This window comes from Rutidosis leptorrhynchoides, chromosome 11 (genome assembly GCF_046630445.1).
Source record: "Rutidosis leptorrhynchoides isolate AG116_Rl617_1_P2 chromosome 11, CSIRO_AGI_Rlap_v1, whole genome shotgun sequence".
Lineage (NCBI taxonomy): Eukaryota > Viridiplantae > Streptophyta > Magnoliopsida > Asterales > Asteraceae > Rutidosis > Rutidosis leptorrhynchoides.
In genome coordinates, this window is record NC_092343.1 from 156,251,088 (window position 1) to 156,276,455 (window position 25,368).

General features: G+C 35.8%; 1 protein-coding gene across 1 annotated transcript; it reads right to left on the bottom strand.

Annotated features, from left to right (window-relative positions):
- Positions 1 to 24,152: 24,152 nt before the first annotated feature.
- LOC139875109 (uncharacterized) lies at positions 24,153 to 24,992 on the bottom strand. Its single transcript, XM_071862474.1, has 3 exons — positions 24,675 to 24,992; positions 24,500 to 24,592; positions 24,153 to 24,323 (listed from the first exon to the last, which is right to left on the bottom strand). The coding sequence occupies exons 1-3, from the start codon at positions 24,990 to 24,992 to the stop codon at positions 24,153 to 24,155; spliced, it is 582 nt and encodes a 193-aa protein (XP_071718575.1).
- Between the last annotated feature and the right edge of the window lie 376 nt (positions 24,993 to 25,368).

A 25,368-nucleotide genomic window follows, 5' to 3' on the forward strand; every position in this document is an offset into this window, starting at 1 on the left:
TATATGTGAAATAACAACAAGACGGAATGAACAAATGATGTGCACCATTTATCATTCAGCAAACAAACGCCAATATGTTTGGAAACTTTGGTAAAATTTAATCATTTTCACACAAATCACCCTCAATAATTTAAATTGTTACTGATTTCTTGCAAATGAGGGCATTGCAAGATCTTAAGTGTGGGAAGGGGTTAAATTCTTTCGGATTTTAAAATTTTTACTTTATACACTTGGTTACCATTAGAAATACTAGTAAAGTAGTAGTTGTATTAGAATCTAGTGCTCTCTGATAATAAAGAACAGCCCTAGTCTTATATACTGACTACCCAATTCTAGTAAAATTTTTCAAAATTTTCAATTAAATGAACTCAAAATCATGTTTATACATATTTATGAACGATAAAACTAGGTTTTAACACCGAAATTATTGTTACCTCAGAAAGGACATAAATTGAGAAACAAACCAAAATGTTAAAATTCATTTAAAATGGAATAGAGGACGATAAAAAGAAAAATAAAAGCCAAGTGTGGGAAAATTTACCAAGTTTTCTTAAACATATGTCACATATATCTGTAACAAATAACTAAAAATACTTTTGCTTTGGACTAAACTAAACTGTTTTACCCGATGAAAGAAAAGAAGAGATGGATCTACACGATGAATCAATTCCATCATTAAAAGGAAGTAAAGTCTTCCAAAAAAGACACGCGCTTCTTGATTTAGGTCAAGAAGTTGTCGTCCAGACCAGCTGTAGGTTGACGAAAAATCTAGAAAAGTCATCACTAAAATCAGCAGGAAATCCACGGACCTCAGCATTAAATAGGGTCGCCAAGTGGTCAGATTTATCCTAACCATGAGAAGGATTTATCTCGTAAAATGAGGGGCACCATGCAAATTAGCTGGATAAGACTAATGAATCAGATCCCCAGAAAGGATAATCTCCTTAAAAGATCAAAAATCAGCTTTTAAGCCTGATATTACTCAATCCTTGAGATTGACCTTAAAGATTGAGAATTACAAACTCATGGAATTCAATGATATCTAAACTCGAGCTTGAACGAGAAAATATTTTGATCAAAATTACAAACCGATTTGTTTTCTGAAAACCCTATTTTCAATGCGTTCATTACCATTGAACGTAAAATCCTAGGAATTCACCTGGAATTCATTAGGTCACCTGAACTAAATCGGGTGTCAACCGTAAGAACGGTGGTTGCATAGTGATCAAAGACAGGACCTTGTGCCAGACCGAAAAATCATAAGGGTGAGCTTTACTATTGCTCCTACCAAGGATAGTAATTGCGTCTGACACGTTATAGACCATAATTAAAAGCATGCCAGGGGACATTGCCTTAACAGTTGCTTGTTCAACGCTTTCCTTTACAACCGGACGGTAGTTTACCGAAAGGTAATATACGGGACAAGTAAACTGGACGTGTTGCTTTCCAAATACAAGGTTAGCAAGTGGGTGACACAAAATCGCAAGTTTTGAGCTAAAATTTTCAAATCTGAAACCCACCAAACCCACAAAAATATTTTGCAAACACTGGTAAAGGGTTATTCCGAAAAACTTATCTAGGGTAAAAACTAGATTTAATTTTCAAAAGATCAAATGTTTTCATAAAGATCCAATTTCCTTAATGGATCTAAATTTTTATAGTCATGTGGGACTGTAAACCATATCGTTACTACCATTGTTTATACCGCCGTATAGAAATAACTGATGTACAAAGTGTGAAGAATAAAGAAGTGATTCTAGTATTTCAAGACGATATTGCTTGAGGACAAGCAACGCTTAAGTGTGGGAATATTTGATAATGCTAAAAACGAACATATATTTCATAGCATTATTCCTCAAGAAAGACAAGCTTTTAGTTGCAATTATTCTATTTAAAAGTGATATTCGTTTAAATAATAAAAGGTGAAGACAAAAGACAGATTCGACGAATTGAAGACGCAAACGACCAAAAAGCTCAAAAGTACAAAATACAATCAAAGAAGTTCCAATTATTGATAAGAAACGTCTCGAAATTACAAGAGTACAAGATTTAAAACGCAAAGTACAAAATATAAAATTGTACGCAAGGACGTTCGAAAATCTGGAACCGGGACCAGAGTCAACTCTCAACGCTCGACGCAACAGACTAAAAATTACAAGTCAACTATGCACATGAATATAATATAATATATAAATAATTCTTAAAAATTATATATATATTATATTAATATTTAAAACCGTCGGCAGACTAAGATCCAATTTGGAGTGAGCTGTATTTTCAAACTCCGCGACTCGCGGAGTTTGAAGGCAAAAAATGCCGCGAGTCGCGGAGTATCCCTGAACTCAATTCCCTATAAAGCCAACCGAATTCTGATCATTTTTCAAAAACATATATCCATCCTCTCTATATATATACGTAAATATTTATATTTATATTTTAATTTTAATTTTAATTTTAATTTTAATTTTAATCCTAATAATAAAGGTATGTTAGCAAATGTTGTAAGGGTGTAAGTCGAAATTCTGTCCGTGTAACGCTACGCTATTTTTAATCATTGTAAGTTATGTTCAACCTTTTTATATTAATGTCTCGTAGCTAAGTTATTATTATGCTTATTTAATCCGAAGTAATCATGATGTTGGGCTAATTACTAAAATTGGGTAATTGGGCTTTGTACCATAATTGGGGTTTGGACGAAAGAACGACACTTGTGGAAATTAGACTATGGGCTATTAATGGGCTTTATATTTGTTTAACTAAATGATAGTTTGTTAATGTTAATATAAAGATTTACAATTGGGCGTCCCTATAAATTACCATATACACTCAATCGGACACGATGGACGGGGTATTTATATGTACGAATAATCGTTCATTTAACCGGACACGGGAATGGATTAATAGCCACTAGAATAATTAAAACAGGGGTGAAATTATGTACAAGGACACTTGGTATAATTGATAACAAAATATTAAAACCTTGGGTTACACTCAGTCGACATCCTGGTGTAATTATTAAACAAAGTATTAAAATCTTGTTATAGTTTAAGTCCCCAATTAGTTGGAATATTTAACTTCGGGTATAAGGATAATTTGACGAGGATACTCGCACTTTATATTTATGACTGATGGACTGTTATGGACAAAAACCAGACGGACATATTAAATAATCCAGGACAAAGGACAATTAACCCATGGGCATAAAACTAAAATCAACACGTCAAACATCATGATTACGGAAGTTTAAATAAGCATAATTCTTTTATTTCATATTTAATTTCCTTTATTTTATATTTAATTGCACTTCTAATTATAGCACTTTTATTTGTTGTTATTATATTTAATTGCACTTTTAATTATCATACTTTTTAATTATCGCAAGTTTATTTTATCGCACTTTTATTATTCGTAATTTCATTATCGTTATTTAATTTACGCTTTAAATTAAGTCTTGTATTTATTTATTATTTTACATTTGGTTTTAACTGCGACTAAAGTTTTAAAAATCGACAAACCGGTCATTAAACGGTAAAAACCCCCCTTTATAATAATAATATTACTTATATATATATATATATATATATATATATATATATATATATATATATATATATATATATATATATATATATATATATATATATATATATATTTGTATTTTTATAAAAAGTAAACTAATATAGCGTTAAGCTTTGTTTAAAGATTTTCCCTGTGGAACGAACAGGACTTACTAAAAACTACACTACTGTACGATTAGGTACACTGCCTATAAGTATTGTAGCAAGGTTTAAGTATATCCATTCTATAAATAAATAAATATCTTGTGTAAAATTGTATCGTATTTAATAGTATTTTCTTGTAAAATTTAATAGTATTTCGTACACCCCGCTGCACACATCAGCTTCCTCGAAAGCAGAGCTTCACTACTTGGATCCGTAACTAGAATGCACTAATAACTTTAATTTACTTTATAATTTAGTTGTGTTCTGATTGTATGCATATATGTTATGGGTTTTCATTTTTTATGTTTTGTATGCTGTAGCACTTGAGTATTGTAATAAGTAAAATTGGAAAGCTGGTTATTGCAAAATTCTAATTTGCTGTATGTATATTCTGTTTGATAAACCCAATTATTGGCAAGAAATAAGTTTATGGTTGATCATTAACTGAATTTTGCACCTTCACCATGGTCATGAGCGTCATATCTTCAAGTTATTCAGTCTGGTTCTTTAACTCGTTGGGTGGTACTATAAAATCGGTAACCTTACTGGTATTTATCTATACTTTGCAAGCGGCTAGCAGTCGGTTCGGTTTATCAAAAACTAGATCAAGTGTTCCTTACACGATAGTTCTGTAACAAGCTTCTTTGAAAAAAGACAATTCACAGATTGATTTGTTTGGATAAAATATACATATCACATCTATAGTGTAATGTTTGGATATTCTTGTTATTGTAACTATAGTGTTATAAGACCTTTTCCAACCCTCCGTTAGCTTCCCCCCCATTAGATGATGTGTAAAAAACTGACAACTGCTGTCAGGCACCGAAGTGACACAAAGGCACCGAAGTGACACAAATGTGAAGATGCGTTTGATTTCTCCCAACCAATCACAATTTTTCATTAATTATATTTTTTCATTAATTAATATTTTCCCACCCAATTTTCAATCGGATTTTACCACATCACTCTACCCAATATTTGAAAAAAAAATTGATATTTGAGGTTAAAAAAATGTCAGAAACATTGCCAAATCACAGTCAGATTATACTTTTTGGCCAAAAAGTGCACAACTGCCCGTGATATCACCACCAAGGGTTAGAAATGGTCCAAAGAAAAGACAACAGTTGGGATTATCATTTTTTTGCCCATTTTTTCACCCTTTTTTGCCTCAGAGCCCAAAAAAAAAAAAAAAATTGCCAGAATACAAGCGCAAGTCGCAAGAAACCTTGCGACCAGACCTACGCAAGGCGCAAGTTTGCGACCTTGCGTCCTTGCGTTTTTGCTGTTATATAAAAAAAATCTGTTGTTTTTCTCACTTTCTCCATTTGCTCCCTTACGACCATTTCACACACACTAACACCTTGCGTGTTCGATTCCTGACCCGTTACACTAACCACCATCATTGTCGAACATATGGAGCATCACCATCATCATCACCACCATCATTCGTCATCATCACCACCATCAGCATCACGACCACCATCACATCAACGCAGAAACCCTAATATCTTACAAACCGCCTTAGATCCGTGTTTTAATCGACGATGGCAGAAGATCAGAGTAGATCTCAGAGTCAATCTCAGGTTAGTGCCACTCATCCTCTCAAATCGTTCAATCTCTCTCACTCAAATAGTTTCGCACACCAAGTGCTTGATTAAAAGCCTCATCAAATATTTTGTGTTGTTTTAATGTTATGGTTGTTTCTACTTGATTATTTTCGCAAACATATGCTTTTTTAAGCGGTATTAATTAGTTTTACTGCGAATTTATGGGAAAGATTGTGAAACATATTGGGCGCAAGGTAGACCTTGCGTCCTTGCGTTTTGTTGGTCGTTGATGGCGCAAGTTAATGCTTGCATCCTTGCACCTTGTGAATGTAACAGGCGCAAGACAGTGTTTTGATCGATGATGTGTAAATTTGTTCTCGCGTATTTGCGGATGGTATTTTTTAACATAAAATTCTTTGTTTTCAGGGATATGTTGAAGCCAAGCTAACAATGAAGAATATGCTGACTCTTATACCTGTGGTGAAGAAAGCGTTGGCTGAAAATCAACAAATAAATTTTAGAACAACATGTTTCGGTCCGTGGTAAGATTTAGTATACACGAGCAATGATCCCGGTCTAGTAAATGCCATGCTCCAACGAAAAACTGAGCGGCCGACGGGAATAGATGCGAGGTACCCAGCCGAAGAGGAGGAAATATGGTTCAGTTTTCATCATAATTTCCAAATTACATTTGGTAGACGGGAGTTTTGTCTAATTACGGGTTTTATGTTTGGTCACCGGACGGACATGGCACTATTCATCCCTAGTAATTATGATGTACAGTTACCGCCGATTAGACGACGTTGCTTCCTGAAGCATCCAACAAATTCTAACATTACGATTAACCATATCCAAAAATTATTCAATGATCATGGTGATGTTATTGTTAGTGATGAAGATGTTGTGCGACTTGCAATTATTTTGATTGTCGAGAGGGGATTTTTGGGCAAACAAGGGCTTCATGTGGTGAGCAAGAAGTACCTTCGGTTGGTGGAAGATTTACAAAAAATTAATGAGTACCCATGGGCGAATCGTATTTGGGAACCCACTTACGCAGCAGTTAACGAGGGGTTTCAATCTCGGGGATCCTAGTTAGAGGTCAATAGGGGGTACACTATGGCGGGATTTATGTGGGCTTTTAAGATTTGGATTCTTGAGGCATACTATCGTACGATTAAATGTTTGGCAGAAAAGACAGACAAGGATGGAGTATCGAGGGCCGTATTTTGGAAACGTACCTCGGCCGAGGCTTTTTCGATAACTGATTACATTCGAATTCTTGACGTTATGGTTAGTTTAAATTCATATATCTATTGTTTTTACGTTAATTCTACCTTTTTAATAAAATAAATGTGACAAAATTGCTGACTGTCCAGGCGCAACGTAGGTATTGCGACCTTGCGCCTGATTTAACGGACGCAAGGTATTTCCTTGCATCCTTGCGCATTCTGGTTGTTTTCTACGAAAGGTATGTCTTGCGACCTTGTGGCTTTCTTTATAGATGCAAGGGTTGACAATTCGACATTGCGGCTAAGTTAGATGCAACATTAATCCTTGCGCCCTTGCGCCTTCGGTTGTTTACTACGCAAGGTTACTACTGCAACCTTGCGTCATGGTGATTCAAGTGCAAGGTATGTCTTGCGTCCTTGCGCGGTTGAGATTTTAACTGCGCATGGTCAATTGTGCAACCTTGCGCGGTTGTTATTGATGCGCAAGGCTCTTCTTGCGTCCTTGCGACTATTAAATTTTGTATTTTATGACCAAATATTTTTTAGGAATAGGAAAATTGTACGAATAATAAAAGACCTCTTCATGGCTTCAAAACCCACTAAGATATAGAGTGCATGTCAATGGTGGATAAACAGTGACTCGTACTTTCAAGGCAAAAATAATGATGACGAGGAGCCTGTTAATGAGCCTGTCAATGAGCCTATGCATGAGGATGTGGATAATGAGGAGCCTGTGCTTGATCGTTCTACCGACAAGATCGATTTACATCGCATGTACTCGTCATTGGTGAAACGTTTGGAAACTCAAGAAAAATGAGTTGGTCGAGTGTAGGAAACAATTGTCTGAACAAGAAAAACGATTGTCAGTTCAGGAAAAATGGTTATCCGATCTCGAAGAACATCATGATGAGCAAGAGGATATTATTGGTCGATCTCTTTCTGATAATGAGAGCGAAAAATCCGCTCCACGGGTTAGACGTGGTAAACGCGAAAGACGGCCAACTAATATCTTAAACTCCCCACACACAACTCCGGGGTACAGAAAACCCGTTGAGAAGGTTAGTGTATTTCCCAAATATTTATAAACTGATAATTACCAGAATTTAGTTGGGTTAAATTTACGGTTTAATCTCCTAGGTGGACGCAAGGTTCTCCTTGCATCCTTGCGAGTTTGTTTTTGCTGGGCGCAAGGCCAACCTCGCGAGTTTGCGTGTCATTGGTTAGTAGGCGCAAAGTTCTGTTTGCGTTCTTGCGCATTTATTTGTGCGCAAGTTTCATTTTGCGACCTTGCGTCTGGTTTAGTGGACGCAAGTATTGTCTTGCATCCTTGCGACCATTTTTCCTGACTTTCTTATTTATTGTATTTTCACAGTTGGATAATGTTGTTGAACAGAAACTGAAAAGGATAAAGGTGGCCAAAGATCATGAAGTTCATCAGGAAGGTCAAGTGTTGAATCTAGATACCGAGGAACAAAACGATCCTTAGAAAATAGTTGAGGTGCCTGTGGAAACTCTACAACCACCACCACCTAATGCTAAGCATGTAAGGTCTCAAAAGGAGTGGGTTAGTGACGAAGAAGTATGGGCGATGGTTGATAAGCTTGTGAATGATCAAGGAACTCTACAACCACCACCACCTAATGCTTGGAGAGATGGGAGAAAGCATGTCGGCCCATCAAGAGATCAGAAGACTATGGTCGAGAATAAGCAAGAAACCCGATGCATGTTCATTTTTCAGAATGAACAGTTTATTTACATCAACGCCGAGTTTTGGATCCGGTTACTTGGAGATGGATATTCCGATTATTTGAAGAACTTAGTAAGTAACTTCCTTTGTATTTTAATAATTAAAAATTAATTAATTGAAAATTTTGTAACATTGTGTATTTATTTAATCAAACATTATAGCATATTGATGGATGGGCGACATTCTTGCTGAGATATCGACAGAGGGTACTCCCCAGAGCTATCCAGATGGCTTTGAGTCCTGATTACCCGATAGGGGATTCGTATGTTTGTAGTTCTCGGTGGACAATCATGCCATTGGGTTTCCTAAATCAGCTTGCAAAATTTCAATCTTTCTACGATTCCACTCAAACCCAGAAGGCCAAAGAAGCACAAGATAATGACAATTTGGACTCAGAAGTAAGGATCACACGACAAAACCCTCTGGATTACACGTATCTTATTGGACTTGGGGATGGTAGTCAGGAGCTCTATCCATCTTGGGCAGAATGTGACAAGGTTAGTCACTCTCCAGATGAGTTTGCTTGTTTCCAGATGAGTTTGCTTGAGATGAGTTTTCTTGTTTTTGTTGTGCGCGTAGGTTTTAACCATACGAAAGGTTTGTCTTGCACCCTTACGTATGTTAAAAGGATTCTGGCACCAGGCACAAGGTTTAACTTGCGCCCTTGCGTATGGTTTGCATTAAGACGCAAGGTTTTTCTTTCATCCTTGCATATGTGTGCATCCGTATGGCACAAAGCGCAAGATACTACTTGCGCGCTTGCGTATGGCTCATTGCATCCTTGCGTCTTTTTGGTTAACTGGAACCAAGGTCATCTTGCGTCCTTGCGCCTCTTGGGCAGAACAGACGCATGGTTACCTTGCGTCCTTGCGTATCTAGTGCCTTTGATTTTGCTAAGTATTTGATTGTAAATGTTACAGATATTGATCCCTGTACACATTGAGGAACCTCAACACTTTGTGCTGTTTGTGTTGAGTTTGGAGGATCAAAAGATTAGAATATTTGATAGTTTACCGGGTATTGCGGACACACAAATTCAAGCCGCCTACACAAATCTGGGAGTTCACTTGCCTATCTACTTGAAGGCAATTGACTATTACAACAAAGTACAAGACTCCCAGATTGGTGATTACTACGAGAACAAGGAGAGCGTAGAGTTTATGATCGAGAATGCACCAGTCTCGCCAATTCAGTGTGGTATTAATGGGGATTGCGGTGTTTGGGTGTGCATCCACATGGAGCGAGTTGCTTTTGGTTGGGATGAAAACCCAAACATTGGAGATGCAAAAAAGGCTGCACAAGATTACGTATTGAGAATGGTGAGAACGTTCTTCCGGGCACGGTTTGATACACTTGATCCGCCACCATCAACTAAACAACCCACAAGTAAATAGGTTGTTGATAAATACCTTTTGTATCTAAAACTGTATATTTGGTCTATTACATATTGTCTGTATAAGTAGGCTAGACAAACTGGACAGGCGCAAGAATGTCCTTGCGCCTTGCGTATTGTTTTTTGGTGGCGCAAGTTATTGTTTGCATCCTTGCGTGTTATTTGTGGGCACAAGTATTATTTTTTTTAGGCGCAAGTTAATGTTTGCGTGCTTGTGTCCGATTTTATAGGCGCAAAGGCCTACTTGCGCCTTTGTGCCTTCCTTTACCGAGACGCAAGGACTGTTTTGCTTCCATGCGTTTGATGATTTAGAAGGCGCAATATGCTTCTTGCGCCCTTGCGCGACTTCCTTATTATTGGTTTTTGGCAATATAAAATACACATAAAATCATATAAAATACATTAAATACATTAAATAATCCTAAATTGCGATTGCAGATAAAATACACATTAAATACATTAAATAACCCTAAATGAGTTTACAAAATCACACATAAAATCATTAATAATCCTAATCGCCCCCTAAATTGCACGTTGAATAAAACTGAGACTGATAAGCTTTACTCTTCGACTTTATCTTTACCCTTCCATTTTGAGGCCGATTGTTTAACTACCCTTTTTGAAGTAGATTCACTTGTTCGGTCAAAAGGTGCACTGCACGTATTCCTACCATGACCTGGTTCTTTGCAACGAGTACATGTTCTTACTGTTTTGGAAGTTTCTTCACCTTGTGAAGGTTAACGATTTGTACTTTTCAGGCGTCTTGGTTTTATTTTCACTGGATTGGGGGGGTTTACAATTTGTAAAACGTCGGGCCCTGGATCTGACCATTCTGACCAATGGGGTAAAGATAGGATATGTTCCACATACGTATTTATATAAGTTTTGGTCGTTAACCAACGTGATACATAACAAGTAACATCCTCTACTTCGAAGCGTCGTGCTGCTGCAATAACATGTCCGCATGGTATGCCCGATAATTGCCACTGGCCACATGAACACACTCTATCTTCTAGATTAACCATCCCATTTTTTCGTCCATCACGAACTTCTATTAGATTGTTTGTCGATGGGATTTCTTGAAAACCTAACATGTTCAGCTCTATTTCTGCAAAATTTCTGGAAACCAACGTCTTGTAGATATTTGTAAGTCACTTTCAATCTTCTTTGAAATACACTAAGATGATCCTGAAAATCCGACACACGGTAAGCCTTAACCATTTTCCAATAGTGTCATTCGAAATACTTTAATTTGATGGATTTTGAAATGTCCCGTTCTTATTGATTAAAAACGTTCCATATTAATTGATTTCGTTGCGAGGTTTTGACCTCTATATGAGACGTTTTTCAAAGACTGCATTCATTTTAAAACAAACCATAACCTTTATTTCATCAATAAAGGTTTAAAAAGCTTTACGTAGATTATCAAATAATGATAATCTAAAATATCCTGTTTACACACGACCATTACATAATGGTTTACAATACAAATATGTTACAACAAAATAAGTTTCTTGAATGCAGTTTTTACACAATATCATACAAGCATGGACTCCAAATCTCGTCCTTATTTAAGTATGCGACAGCGGAAGCTCTTAATAATCACCTGAGAATAAACATGCTTAAAACGTCAACAAAAATGTTGGTGAGTTATAGGTTTAACCTATATATATCAAATCATAATAATAGACCACAAGATTTCATATTTCAATACACATCCCATACATAGAGATAAAAATCATTCATATGGTGAACACCTGGTAACCGACATTAACAAGATGCATATATAAGAATATCCCCATCATTCCGGGACACCCTTCGGATATGATATAAATTTCGAAGTACTAAAGCATCCGGTACTTTGGATGGGGTTTGTTAAGCCCAATAGATCTATCTTTAGGATTCGCGTCAATTAGGCTGTCTGTTCCCTAATTCTTAGATTACCAGACTTAATAACAAGGGGCATATTCGATTTCGATAATTCCACCATAGAATGTAGTTTCACGTACTTGTGTCTATTTTGTAAATCATTTATAAAACCTGCATGTATTCTCATCCCAAAAATATTAGATTTTAAAAGTGGGACTATAACTCACTTTCACAGATTTTTACTTCGTCGGGAAGTAAGACTTGGCCACTGGTTGATTCACGAACCTATAACAATATATACATATATATCAAAGTATGTTCAAAATATATTTACAACACTTTTAATATATTTTGATGTTTTAAGTTTATTAAGTCAGCTGTCCTCGTTAGTAACCTACAACTAGTTGTCCATAGTTAGATGTATAGAAATAAATCGATAAATATTATCTTGAATCAATCCACGACCCAGTGTATACGTATCTCAGTATTGATCACAACTCAAACTATATATATTTTGGAATCAACCTCAACCCTGTATAGCTAACTCCAACATTCACATATAGAGTGTCTATGGTTGTTCCGAAATATATATAGATGTGTCGACATGATAGGTCGAAATATTGTATACGTGTCTATGGTATCTCAAGATTACATAATATACAATACAAGTTGATTAAGTTATGGTTGGAATAGATTTGTTACAAATTTTCACGTAGCTAAAATGAGAAAAATTATCCAATCTTGTTTTACCCATAACTTCTTCATTTTAAATCCGTTTTGAGTGAATCAAATTGCTATGGTTTCATATTGAACTCTATTTTATAAATCTAAACAGAAAAAGTATAGGTTTATAGTCGGAAAAATAAGTTACAAGTCGTTTTTGTAAAGGTAGTCATTTCAGTCGAAAGAACGACGTCTAGATGACCATTTTAGAAAACATACTTCCACTTTGAGTTTAACCATAATTTTTGGATATAGTTTCATGTTCATAATAAAAATCATTTTCTCAGAATAAAAACTTTTAAATCAAAGTTTATCATAGTTTTTAATTAACTAACCCAAAACAGCCCGCGGTGTTACTACGACGGCGTAAATCCGGTTTTACGGTGTTTTTCGTGTTTCCAGGTTTTAAATCATTAAGTTAGCATATCATATAGATATAGAACATGTGTTTAGTTGATTTTAAAAGTCAAGTTAGAAGGATTAATTTTTGTTTGCGAACAAGTTTAGAATTAACTAAACTATGTTCTAGTGATTACAAGTTTAAACTTTCGAATAAGATAGCTTTATATGTATGAATTGAATGATGTTATGAACATCATTACTACCTTAAGTTCCTTGGATAAACCTACTGGAAAAGAGAAAAATGGATCTAGCTTCAATGGATCCTTGGATGGCTCGAAGTTCTTGAAGCATAATCATGACACGAAAACAAGTTCAAGTAAGATCATCACTTGAAATAAGATTGTTATAGTTATAGAAATTGAACCAAAGTTTGAATATGATTATTACCTTGTATTAGAATGATAACCTACTGTAAGAAACAAAGATTTCTTGAGGTTGGATGATCACCTTACAAGATTGGAAGTGAGCTAGCAAACTTGAAAGTATTATTGATTTTATGTAACTAGAACTTGTAGAATATATGAAGAACACTTAGAACTTGAAGATAGAACTTGAGAGATATCAATTAGATGAAGAAAATTGAAGAATGAAAGTGTTTGTAGGTGTTTTTGGTCGTTGGTGTATGGATTAGATATAAAGGATATGTAATTTTGTTTTCATGTAAATAAGTCATGAATGATTACTCATATTTTTGTAATTTTATGAGATATTTCATGCTAGTTGCCAAATGATGGTTCCCACATGTCTTAGGTGACTCACATGGGCTGCTAAGAGCTGATCATTGGAGTGTATATACCAATAGTACATACATCTAAAAGCTGTGTATTGTACGAGTACGAATACGGGTGCATACGAGTAGAATTGTTGATGAAACTGAACGAGGATGTAATTGTAAGCATTTTTGTTAAGTAGAAGTATTTTGATAAGTGTATTGAAGTCTTTCAAAAGTGTATAAATACATATTAAAACACTACATGTATATACATTTTAACTGAGTCGTTAAGTCATCGTTAGTCGTTACATGTAAGTGTTGTTTTGAAACCTTTAGGTTAACGATCTTGTTAAATGTTGTTAACCCAATGTTTATAATATCAAATGAGATTTTAAATTATTATATTATCATGATATTATCATGTATGAATATCTCTTAATATGATATATATACATTAAATGTCTTTACAACGATAATCTTTACATATATGTCTCGTTTAAAAATCATTAAGTTAGTTGTCTTGTTTTTACATATGTAGTTCATTGTTAATATACTTAATGATATGTTTACTTATCATAGTATCATATTAACTATATATATATCCATATATATGTCATCATATAGTTTTTACAAGTTTTAACGTTTGTGAATCACCGGTCAACTTGGGTGGTCAATTGTCTATATGAAACATATTTCAATTAATCAAGTCTTAACAAGTTTGATTGCTTAACATGTTGGAAACATTTAATCATGTAAATATCAATCCCAGTTAATATATATAAACATGGAAAAGTTCGGGTCACTGCAGTACCTACCCGTTAAATAAATTTCGTCCCGAAATTTTAAGCTGTTGAAGGTGTTGACGAATCTTCTGGAAATAGATGCGGGTATTTCTTCTTCATCTAATCTTCACGCTCCCAGGTGAACTCGGGTCCTCTACGAGCATTCCATCGAACCTTAACAATTGGTATCTTGTTTTGCTTAAGTCTTTTAACCTCACGATCCATTATTTCAACGGGTTCTTCGATGAATTGAAGTTTTTCGTTGATTTGGATTTCATCTAACGGAATAGTGAGATCTTCTTTAGCAAAACATTTCTTCAAATTCGAGACGTGGAAAGTGTTATGTACAGCCGCGAGTTGTTGAGGTAACTCTAGTCGGTAAGCTACTGTTCCGACACGATCAATAATCTTGAATGGTCCAATATACCTTGGATTTAATTTCCCTCGTTTACCAAATCGAACAACGCCTTTCCAAGGTGCAACTTTAAGCATGACCATCTCTCCAATTTCAAATTCTATATCTTTTCTTTTAATGTCAGCGTAGCTCTTTTGTCGACTTTGGGCGGTTTTCAACCGTTGTTGAATTTGGATGATCTTCTCGGTAGTTTCTTGTATAATCTCCGGACCCGTAATCTGTCTATCCCCCACTTCACTCCAACAAATCGGAGACCTGCACTTTCTACCATAAAGTGCTTCAAACGGCGCCATCTCAATGCTTGAATGGTAGCTGTTGTTGTAGGAAAATTCTGCTAACGGTAGATGTCGATCCCAACTGTTTCCGAAATCAATAACACATGCTCGTAGCATGTCTTCAAGCGTTTGTATCGTCCTTTCGCTCTGCCCATCAGTTTGTGGATGATAGGCAGTACTCATGTCTAGACGAGTTCCTAATGCTTGCTGTAATGTCTGCCAGAATCTTGAAATAAATCTGCCATCCCTATCAGAGATAATAGAGATTGGTATTCCATGTCTGGAGACGACTTCCTTCAAATACAGTCGTGCTAACTTCTCCATCTTGTCATCTTCTCTTATTGGTAGGAAGTGTGCTGATTTGGTGAGACGATCAACTATTACCCAAATAGTATCAAAACCACTTGCAGTCCTTGGCAATTTAGTGATGAAATCCATGGTAATGTTTTCCCATTTCCATTCCGGGATTTCGGGTTGTTGAAGTAGACCTGATGGTTTCTGATGCTCAGCTTTGACCTTAGAACACGTCAAACATTCTCCTACGTATTTAGCAACATCGGCTTTCATACCCGGCCACCAAAAATGTTTCTTGAGATCCTTGTACATCTTCCCCGTTCCAGGATGTATTGAGTATCTGGTTTTATGAGCTTCTCTAAGTACCATTTCTCTCATATCTCCAAATTTTGGTACCCAAATCCTTTCAGCCCTATACCGGGTTCCGTCTTCCCGAATATTAAGATGCTTCTCCGATCCTTTGGGTATTTCATCCTTTAAATTTCCCTCTTTTAAAACTCCTTGTTGCGCCTCCTTTATTTGAGTAGTAATGTTATTATGAATCATTATATTCATAGATTTTACTCGAATGGGTTCTCTGTCCTTCCTGCTCAAGGCATCGGCTACCACATTTGCCTTCCCCGGGTGGTAACGAATCTCAAAGTCGTAATCATTCAACAATTCAATCCACCTACGCTGCCTCATATTCAGCTGTTTCTGATTAAATATGTGTTGAAGACTTTTGTGGTCGGTATATATAATACTTTTGACCCCATATAAGTAGTGCCTCCAAGTCTTTAATGCAAAAACAACCGCGCCTAATTCCAAATCATGCGTCGTATAATTTTGTTCGTGAATCTTCAATTGTCTAGACGCATAAGCAATCACCTTCGTTCGTTGCATTAATACACAACCGAGACCTTGCTTTGATGCGTCACAATAAATCACAAAATCATCATTCCCTTCAGGCAATGACAATATAGGTGCCGTAGTTAGCTTTTTCTTCAATAACTGAAACGCTTTCTCTTGTTCATCATTCCATTCAAATTTCTTCCCTTTATGCGTTAATGCAGTCAAGGGTTTTGCTATTCTGGAAAAGTCTTGGATGAACCTTCTGTAGTAACCAGCTAGTCCTAAAAACTGGCGTATGTGTTTCGGAGTTTTCGGGGTTTCCCACTTTTCAACAGTTTCTATCTTTGCCGGATCCACCTTAATACCTTCTTTGTTCACTATGTGACCGAGGAATTGAACTTCTTCCAACCAAAATGCACACTTTGAAAACTTAGCGTACAATTCTTCCTTCCTCAATACTTCTAACACCTTTCTCAAATGTTCACCATGTTCTTGGTCATTCTTTGAGTAAATAAGTATGTCATCAATGAAAATAATGACAAACTTGTCAAGGTATGGTCCACACACTCGGTTCATAAGGTCCATGAACACAGCTGGTGCATTAGTTAAACCAAACGGCATGACCATAAACTCGTAATGACCGTAACGTGTTCTGAAAGCAGTCTTTGGAATATCATCTTCTTTCACCCGCATTTGATGATACCCGGAACGTAAGTCAATCTTTGAATAAACAGACGAGCCTTGTAGTTGATCAAATAAGTCGTCGATTCTCGGTAGTGGGTAGCGATTCTTGATGGTAAGTTTGTTCAACTCTCGGTAGTCGATACACAACCTGAATGTACCATCTTTCTTCTTGACAAACAAAACAGGAGCTCCCCAAGGTGATGTGCTTGGTCGAATGAAACCACGCTCTAAAAGTTCTTGTAATTGGCTTTGCAGTTCTTTCATCTCGCTGGGTGCGAGTCTGTAAGGAGCACGAGCTATTGGTGCAGCTCCTGGTACAAGATCTATTTGAAATTCAACGGATCGATGTGGGGGTAATCCCGGTAATTCTTTCGGAAATACATCGGGAAATTCTTTTGCGACGGGAACATCATTGATGCTCTTTTCTTCAGTTTGTACTTTCTCGACGTGTGCTAGAACAGCATAGCAACCTTTTCTTATTAGTTTTTGTGCCTTCAAATTACTAATAAGATGTAGCTTCGTGCCGCCCTTTTCTCCGTACACCATTAAGGGTTTTCCTTTTTCTCGTATAATGTGAATTGCATTTTTGTAACAAACGATCTCTGCTTTCACTTCTTTCAACCAGTCCATACCGATTATCACATCAAAACTCCCTAACTCTACTGGTATCAAATCAATCTTAAATGTTTCGCTAACCAGTTTAATTTCTCGATTCCGACATATATTATCTGCTGAAATTAATTTACCATTTGCTAATTCGAGTAAAAATTTACTATCCAAAGGCGTCAATGGACAACTTAATTTAGCACAAAAATCTCTACTCATATAGCTTCTATCCGCACCCGAATCAAATAAAACGTAAGCAGATTTATTGTCAATAAGAAACGTACCCGTAACAAGCTCCGGGTCTTCCTGTGCCTCTGCCGCATTAATATTGAAAACTCTTCCGCGGCCTTGTCCATTCGTGTTCTCCTGGTTCGGGCAATTTCTAATAATGTGGCCCGGTTTTCCACATTTATAACAAACTACATTGGCATAGCTTGCTCCGACACTACTTGCTCCGCCATTACTCGTTCCGACACCATTTGTTCCTTTTGTTCTATTAACCCCTGGTCCGTAGACCTCACACTTCGCCGCGCTATGACCATTTCTTTTACACTTGTTGCAAAATTTGGTGCAGAACCCCGAGTGATACTTTTCACACCTTTGGCATAGCTGTTTCTGATTGTTGTTGTTGTTGCGGTTATTATTGTTGTTGGGATGATTGTTGTAGTTGTTGTTGTTGTTGTTGTTGTTGTTGTTGTTGTTGTTGAGCCGTTTGTTGTAGTTGCGATTGATGTTGCGATTGTTGTTGTTGTTGTTGTATTGGTGATTCTTATCACCATTTTCCTCCCACTTTCTTTTGACTTGCTTCACATTGGCCTCTTCAGCAGTCTGTTCTTTAATTCTTTCTTCAATCTGGTTCACTAGTTTGTGAGCCATTCTACATGCCTGTTGTATGGAGGCGGGCTCGTGTGAACTTATATCTTCTTGGATTCTTTCCGGTAATCCTTTCACAAACGCGTCGATCTTCTCTTCCTCATCTTCGAATGCTCCCGAACACAATAGGCACAATTCTGTGAATCGTCTTTTGTACGTGGTAATATCAAATCCTTGGGTTCGTAATCCTCTAAGTTCTGTCTTGAGCTTATTGACCTCGGTTCTGGGACGGTACTTCTCGTTCATCAAGTGCTTGAATGCTGACCACGGTAGTGCGTACGCATCGTCTTGTCCCACTTGCTCTAGATAGGTATTCCACCATGTTAACGCAGAACCTGTGAAGGTATGCGTAGCGTACTTCACTTTGTCCTCTTCAGTACACTTACTTATGGCAAACACCGATTCGACCTTCTCGGTCCACCGTTTCAATCCGATCGGTCCTTCGGTTCCATCAAATTCCAAAGGTTTGCAGGCAGTGAATTCTTTGTAGGTGCATCCTACACGATTTCCTGTACTGCTAGATCCAAGGTTATTGTTGGTATGTAGCGCAGCCTGTACTGCGGCTATGTTTGAAGCTAGAAAAGTACGGAATTCCTCTTCATTCATATTCACGGTTTGTCGAGTAGTCGGTGCCATTTCCTTCAAAATAGTCAAATGGAACAAGTTAATCATACAGAATATTAAGAGTAGTTAATAGTATTTCGTAGCATAATATGAACTCATTTATAAAAGCTTTTTCTTCATATTAGCGTTTTATAAGTTTAAATTCGGGTAGTACCTACCCGTTAAGTTCATACTTAGTAGCTAATATACAATTCAACTACTACAATTCTATATGAAAAACTGATTATAATAATATTTCGCGTTCAAACTTTTATACAATATTTTACAAACTTACAATACCGCTTATTTTACATAAAGCATGAAATATAGCACACAATAACTTTGATACAAGATAGTTGTGAAGATAATTCTAGCTAGTACAAAAGTCGTTCAGCAAAGGCAATAAAGACACGTAATTCATACGTCCAGAAACAAGTCATGCATTCTGGTTTTACTAGGACTACTTCCCATCCTTGGTCTTGTGGAACATAACCGTTATGGCCGTTGATAAGACAGCGTGTTGTAACGTCGTCAAAGGGACGAGGGTTACGTAATGTCCAACAGTCCCGTAACAATCTAAAAACCTCATTTCTTACCCCAATTACCGACTCCGTCACTTGTGGGAACGTTTTGTTTAATAGTTGTAGGCCGATGTTCTTGTTATCACTTTGGTGAGAAGCGAACATTACTAATCCGTAAGCATAACATGCTTCTTTATGTTGCATGTTAGCCGCTTTTTCTAAATCACGAAGTCCAATATTCGGATATATTGAGTCAAAATAATTTCTTAACCCATTGCGTAAAATAGCATTTGGGTTCCCCGCAATATATGCGTCAAAGTAAACACATCGTAACTTATGGATTTCCCAATGTGATATCCCCCATCTTTCGAACGAAAGCCTTTTATAAACCAAGGCATTCTTGGAACGTTCTTCGAATGTCTTACAAACTGATCTCGCCTTAAATAGTTGTGCCGAAGAATTCTGACCGACTCTAGACAAGATTTCATCAATCATGTCTCCGGGTAGGTCTCTTAAAATATTGGGTTGTCTATCCATTTTGTGTTTTCATACTGTAAAATAGACAAGAGTTAGATTAATAAAAAAAAAATACTTATTAATACAAGCAATTTTTACATATATCATAAAGTATAAGCACACTATATTACATATATTACACCACACGAATACAGCTATCTTATTCCGACTCGCTTGTTTCTTCTTCTTCGGTTTTGGTTCGTTTTGCCAAGTTTCTAGGGATATATGATGTTCCCCTAATACGAGCCGTCGTTATCCACATTGGTTTAGAAAAACCTGGTGGTTTAGAGGTTCCCGGGTCATTGTTACAACTTAAGGACTTCGGGGGTTGACGATACATAAAAAGTTCATCGGGGTTGGAATTAGATTTCTCTATTTTTATGCCCTTTCCCTTATTATTTTCTTTTGCCTTTTTAAATTCAGTTGGGGTAATTTCTATAACATCATCGGAATTCTCGTCGGAATCCGATTCATCGGAGAATTGGTAATCCTCCCAATATTTTGCTTCCTTGGCGGAAACACCATTGACCATAATTAACCTTGGTCGGTTGGTTGAGGATTTTCTTTTACTTAACCGTTTTATTATTTCCCCCACCGGTTCTATTTCTTCATCCAGTTCCGATTCTTCTTCCGGTTCCGATTCTTCTTCTGGTTCCGACTCTTCTTCCGGTTCCTCTTCGGGAACTTGTGAATCAGTCCACGAATCATTCCAATTTACATTTGACTCTTCATTATTATTAGGTGAGTCAATGGGACTTGTTCTAGAGGTAGACATCTATCACATAATATCAAACGCGTTAAGAGATTAATATATCACATAATATTCACATGTTAAAAATATATAGTTTCCAACAAAATTTGTTAAGCAATCATTTTTCAAGTAAACATGGTCGAAGTCCAGACTCACTAATGCATCCTAACAAACTCGATAAGACACACTAATGCAAAATTCTGGTTCTCTAAGACCAACGCTGATACCAACTGAAATGTCCCGTTCTTATTGATTAAAAACGTTCCATATTAATTGATTTCGTTGCGAGGTTTTGACCTCTATATGAGACGTTTTTCAAAGACTGCATTCATTTTAAAACAAACCATAACCTTTATTTCATCAATAAAGGTTTAAAAAGCTTTACGTAGATTATCAAATAATGATAATCTAAAATATCCTGTTTACACACGACCATTACATAATGGTTTACAATACAAATATGTTACAACAAAATAAGTTTCTTGAATGCAGTTTTTACACAATATCATACAAGCATGGACTCCAAATCTCGTCCTTATTTAAGTATGCTACAGCGGAAGCTCTTAATAATCACCTGAGAATAAACATGCTTAAAACGTCAACAAAAATGTTGGTGAGTTATAGGTTTAACCTATATATATCAAATCATAATAATAGACCACAAGATTTCATATTTCAATACACATCCCATACATAGAGATAAAAATCATTCATATGGTGAACACCTGGTAACCGACATTAACAAGATGCATATATAAGAATATCCCCATCATTCCGGGACACCCTTCGGATATGATATAAATTTCGAAGTACTAAAGCATCCAGTACTTTGGATGGGGTTTGTTAAGCCCAATAGATCTATCTTTAGGATTCGCGTCAATTAGGGTGTCTGTTCCCTAATTCTTAGATTACCAGACTTAATAACAAGGGGCATATTCGATTTCGATAATTCCACCATAGAATGTAGTTTCACGTACTTGTGTCTATTTTGTAAATCATTTATAAAACCTGCATGTATTCTCATCCCAAAAATATTAGATTTTAAAAGTGGGACTATAACTCACTTTCACAGATTTTTACTTCGTCGGGAAGTAAGACTTGGCCACTGGTTGATTCACGAACCTATAACAATATATACATATATATCAAAGTATGTTCAAAATATATTTACAACGCTTTTAATATATTTTGATGTTTTAAGTTTATTAAGTCAGCTGTCCTCGTTAGTAACCTACAACTAGTTGTCCATAGTTAGATGTACAGAAATAAATCGATAAATATTATCTTGAATCAATCCACGACCCAGTGTATACGTATCTCAGTATTGATCACAACTCAAACTATATATATTTTGGAATCAACCTCAACCCTGTATAGCTAACTCCAACATTCACATATAGAGTGTCTATGGTTGTTCCGAAATATATATAGATGTGTCGACATGATAGGTCGAAACATTGCATACGTGTCTATGGTATCTCAAGATTACATAATATATAATACAAGTTGATTAAGTTATGGTTGGAATAGATTTGTTACAAATTTTCACGTAGCTAAAATGAGAAAAATTATCCAATCTTGTTTTACCCATAACTTCTTCATTTTAAATCCGTTTTGAGTGAATCAAATTGCTATGGTTTCATATTGAACTCTATTTTATGAATCTAAACAGAAAAAGTATAGGTTTATAGTCAGAAAAATAAGTTACAAGTCGTTTTTGTAATGGTAGTCATTTCAGTCGAAAGAACGACGTCTAGATGACCATTTTAGAAAACATACTTCCACTTTGAGTTTAACCATAATTTTTGGATATAGTTTCATGTTCATAATAAAAATCATTTTCTCAGAATAACAACTTTTAAATCCAAGTTTATCATAGTTTTTAATTAACTAACCCAAAACAGCCCGCGGTGTTACTACGACGGCGTAAATCCGGTTTTACGGTGTTTTTCGTGTTTCCAGGTTTTAAATCATTAAGTTAGCATATCATATAGATATAGAACATGTATTTAGTTGATTTTAAAAGTCAAGTTAGAAGGATTAATTTTTGTTTGCGAACAAGTTTAGAATTAACTAAACTATGTTCTAGTGATTACAAGTTTAAACCTTCGAATAAGATAGCTTTATATGTATGAATTGAATGATGTTATGAACATTATTACTACCTTAAGTTCCTTGGATAAACCTACTGGAAAAGAGAAAAATGGATCTAGCTTCAATGGATCCTTGGATGGCTCGAAGTTCTTGAAGCATAATCATGACACGAAAACAAGTTCAAATAAGATCATCACTTGAAATAAGATTGTTATAGTTATAGAAATTGAACCAAAGTTTGAATATGATTATTACCTTGTATTAGAATGATAACCTACTGTAAGAAACAAAGATTTCTTGAGGTTGGATGATCACCTTACAAGATTGGAAGTGAGCTAGCAAACTTGAAAGTATTATTGATTTTATGTAACTAGAACTTGTAGAATATATGAAGAACACTTAGAACTTGAAGATAGAACTTGAGAGAGATCAATTAGATGAAGAAAATTGAAGAATGAAAGTGTTTGTAGGTGTTTTTGGTCGTTGGTGTATGGATTAGATATAAAGGATATGTAATTTTGTTTTCATGTAAATAAGTCATGAATGATTACTCATATTTTTGTAATTTTATGAGATATTTCATGCTAGTTGCCAAATGATGGTTCCCACATGTCTTAGGTGACTCACATGGGCTGCTAAGAGCTGATCATTGGAGTGTATATACCAATAGTACATACATCTAAAAGCTGTGTATTGTACGAGTACGAATACGGGTGCATACGAGTAGAATTGTTGATGAAACTGAACGAGGATGTAATTGTAAGCATTTTTATTAAGTAGAAGTATTTTGATAAGTGTATTGAAGTCTTTCAAAAGTGTATAAATACATATTAAAACACTACATGTATATACATTTTAACTGAGTCGTTAAGTCATCGTTAGTCGTTACATGTAAGTGTTGTTTTGAAACCTTTAGGTTAACGATCTTGTTAAATGTTGTTAACCCAATGTTTATAATATCAAATGAGATTTTAAATTATTATATTATCATGATATTATCATGTATGAATATCTCTTAATATGATATATATACATTAAATGTCTTTACAACGATAATCGTTACATATATGTCTCGTTTAAAAATCATTAAGTTAGTAGTCTTGTTTTTACATATGTAGTTCATTGTTAATATACTTAATGATATGTTTACTTATCATAGTATCATATTAACTATATATATATCCATATATATGTCATCATATAGTTTTTACAAGTTTTAACGTTTGTGAATCACCGGTCAACTTGGGTGGTCAATTGTCTATATGAAACATATTTCAATTAATCAAGTCTTAACAAGTTTGATTGCTTAACATGTTGGAAACATTTAATCATGTAAATATCAATCTCAGTTAATATATATAAACATGGAAAAGTTCGGGTCACTACAGATTTGTCCTTGACGTTCATGAACAAATGACATGCGCAAAAAGCATGAAACGCTTCGGGAAAGTCATTTGAAATACCATGTGCTATTGAAGGGGCACGATCAGATATAAAAGTAAGCTCCGACATACGATCACCCATACCACAAAGCATTAAATAATCTCTTAGGTTTCCAAAAAATCATGACCAAACCTCGTTTGTCTCGCCTTCACCAATTCCATATGCCAATGGAAAAATTCTATTATTATCATCCATTGCGACAGTGACTAAATTAGTCCCCAAATACCCTGACTTCAAATGCGCAACATCGACTATGATTATCGGACAACAACATTGAACAAATGATCGAACCTGTATGGTAGATTTACAAAATGAATAAAAAAATGAAAGATGCAAGGACGCAAAGGGGTTCTTGCGTATGGTTGCACACTATACACAAGTTCCCTTACGCCCTTGCACATGGTTTGGAAGACGCATGGGGTACCTTGCGAATGGTCGCAACCTTTACGCAAAGGCGCAAGTGGTACCTTGCGTATGTTTGCAACCTTTACGCTAGGGCGCAAGGCAAAACTTGCGTATGGTTGCAACGCATACGCAAGGGCGCAAGTTTTACCATGCACCTAAACAGAAACACTAATATATGTGTTTTACCTTGCCATCTACAAAATGATAAATGAAAGCAATAATTATTTTAATACTTACAACTATGCCAAGAGAATAGTAACACATCAGAAATTTATTTTCCTTGTTAGCGATCACATTAGTTACGCTTCCCGGATTGTAGATCATGATGTTATATAGGTAAATTGGAAGCATTCGGAACGAGTCATCACTACTGCCACGAAGCATTTGTAATGTATGACATTTGGCCCTCCATGCTTGATTGTAAGATATGGTCACACCAAACCGGTTGCCTATATCGTCGCGTATATCTTTTGGTTTATATTCTCGATTTGTAGATTTGAATGAATCCATAAGACTACCCAACACTTTTTTGCTTGCATGTTTATTGTTTCCCATAATTTGTGTGCATGAACAAGTGTGTACGTTATGCAATTTTTTAACCATAAAGTTCTCAGTGTCTTATTTTGTAAGCACTACATCTCCAATCGCAGTTTGGCAACACACATTTAGCTGTGTATCGAGATTTGTCTGACTTTACCGACTTGATTTGGAAGTTTTCTTCAAGGCATTTTCTAAACAGATTGTTTAAAAAGTCATCCTTATTCAAAAACGTCTGACGAACATTAATTAAATCAGATACCTGATACGTGGTTGGTATTTGTGTGGTAAATTCAGGCTCTTCCTCTTGCTGACTCAAAAGACGTGGCATATTCCAGAATAAATCTTGCTTTTCTTCTTCATCTTCATCTTCATCTTCTCCGTCTTTTGCGTC

Excerpts from the sequence above, each read along its gene's own strand:
- LOC139875109 (XM_071862474.1), bottom strand. The coding sequence starts at position 24,992 with ATGGGAAACAATAAACATGCAAGCAAAAAAGTGTTGGGTAGTCTTATG. Across the intron at positions 24,593-24,674 it reads ACTATTCTCTTGGCATAGTT|GTGCATGGTAAAACTTGCGC; the intron begins GTAAGTATTAAA and ends GTTTCTGTTTAG. Across the intron at positions 24,324-24,499 it reads AGGTTGCAAACATACGCAAG|GTTCGATCATTTGTTCAATG; the intron begins GTACCACTTGCG and ends TCTACCATACAG.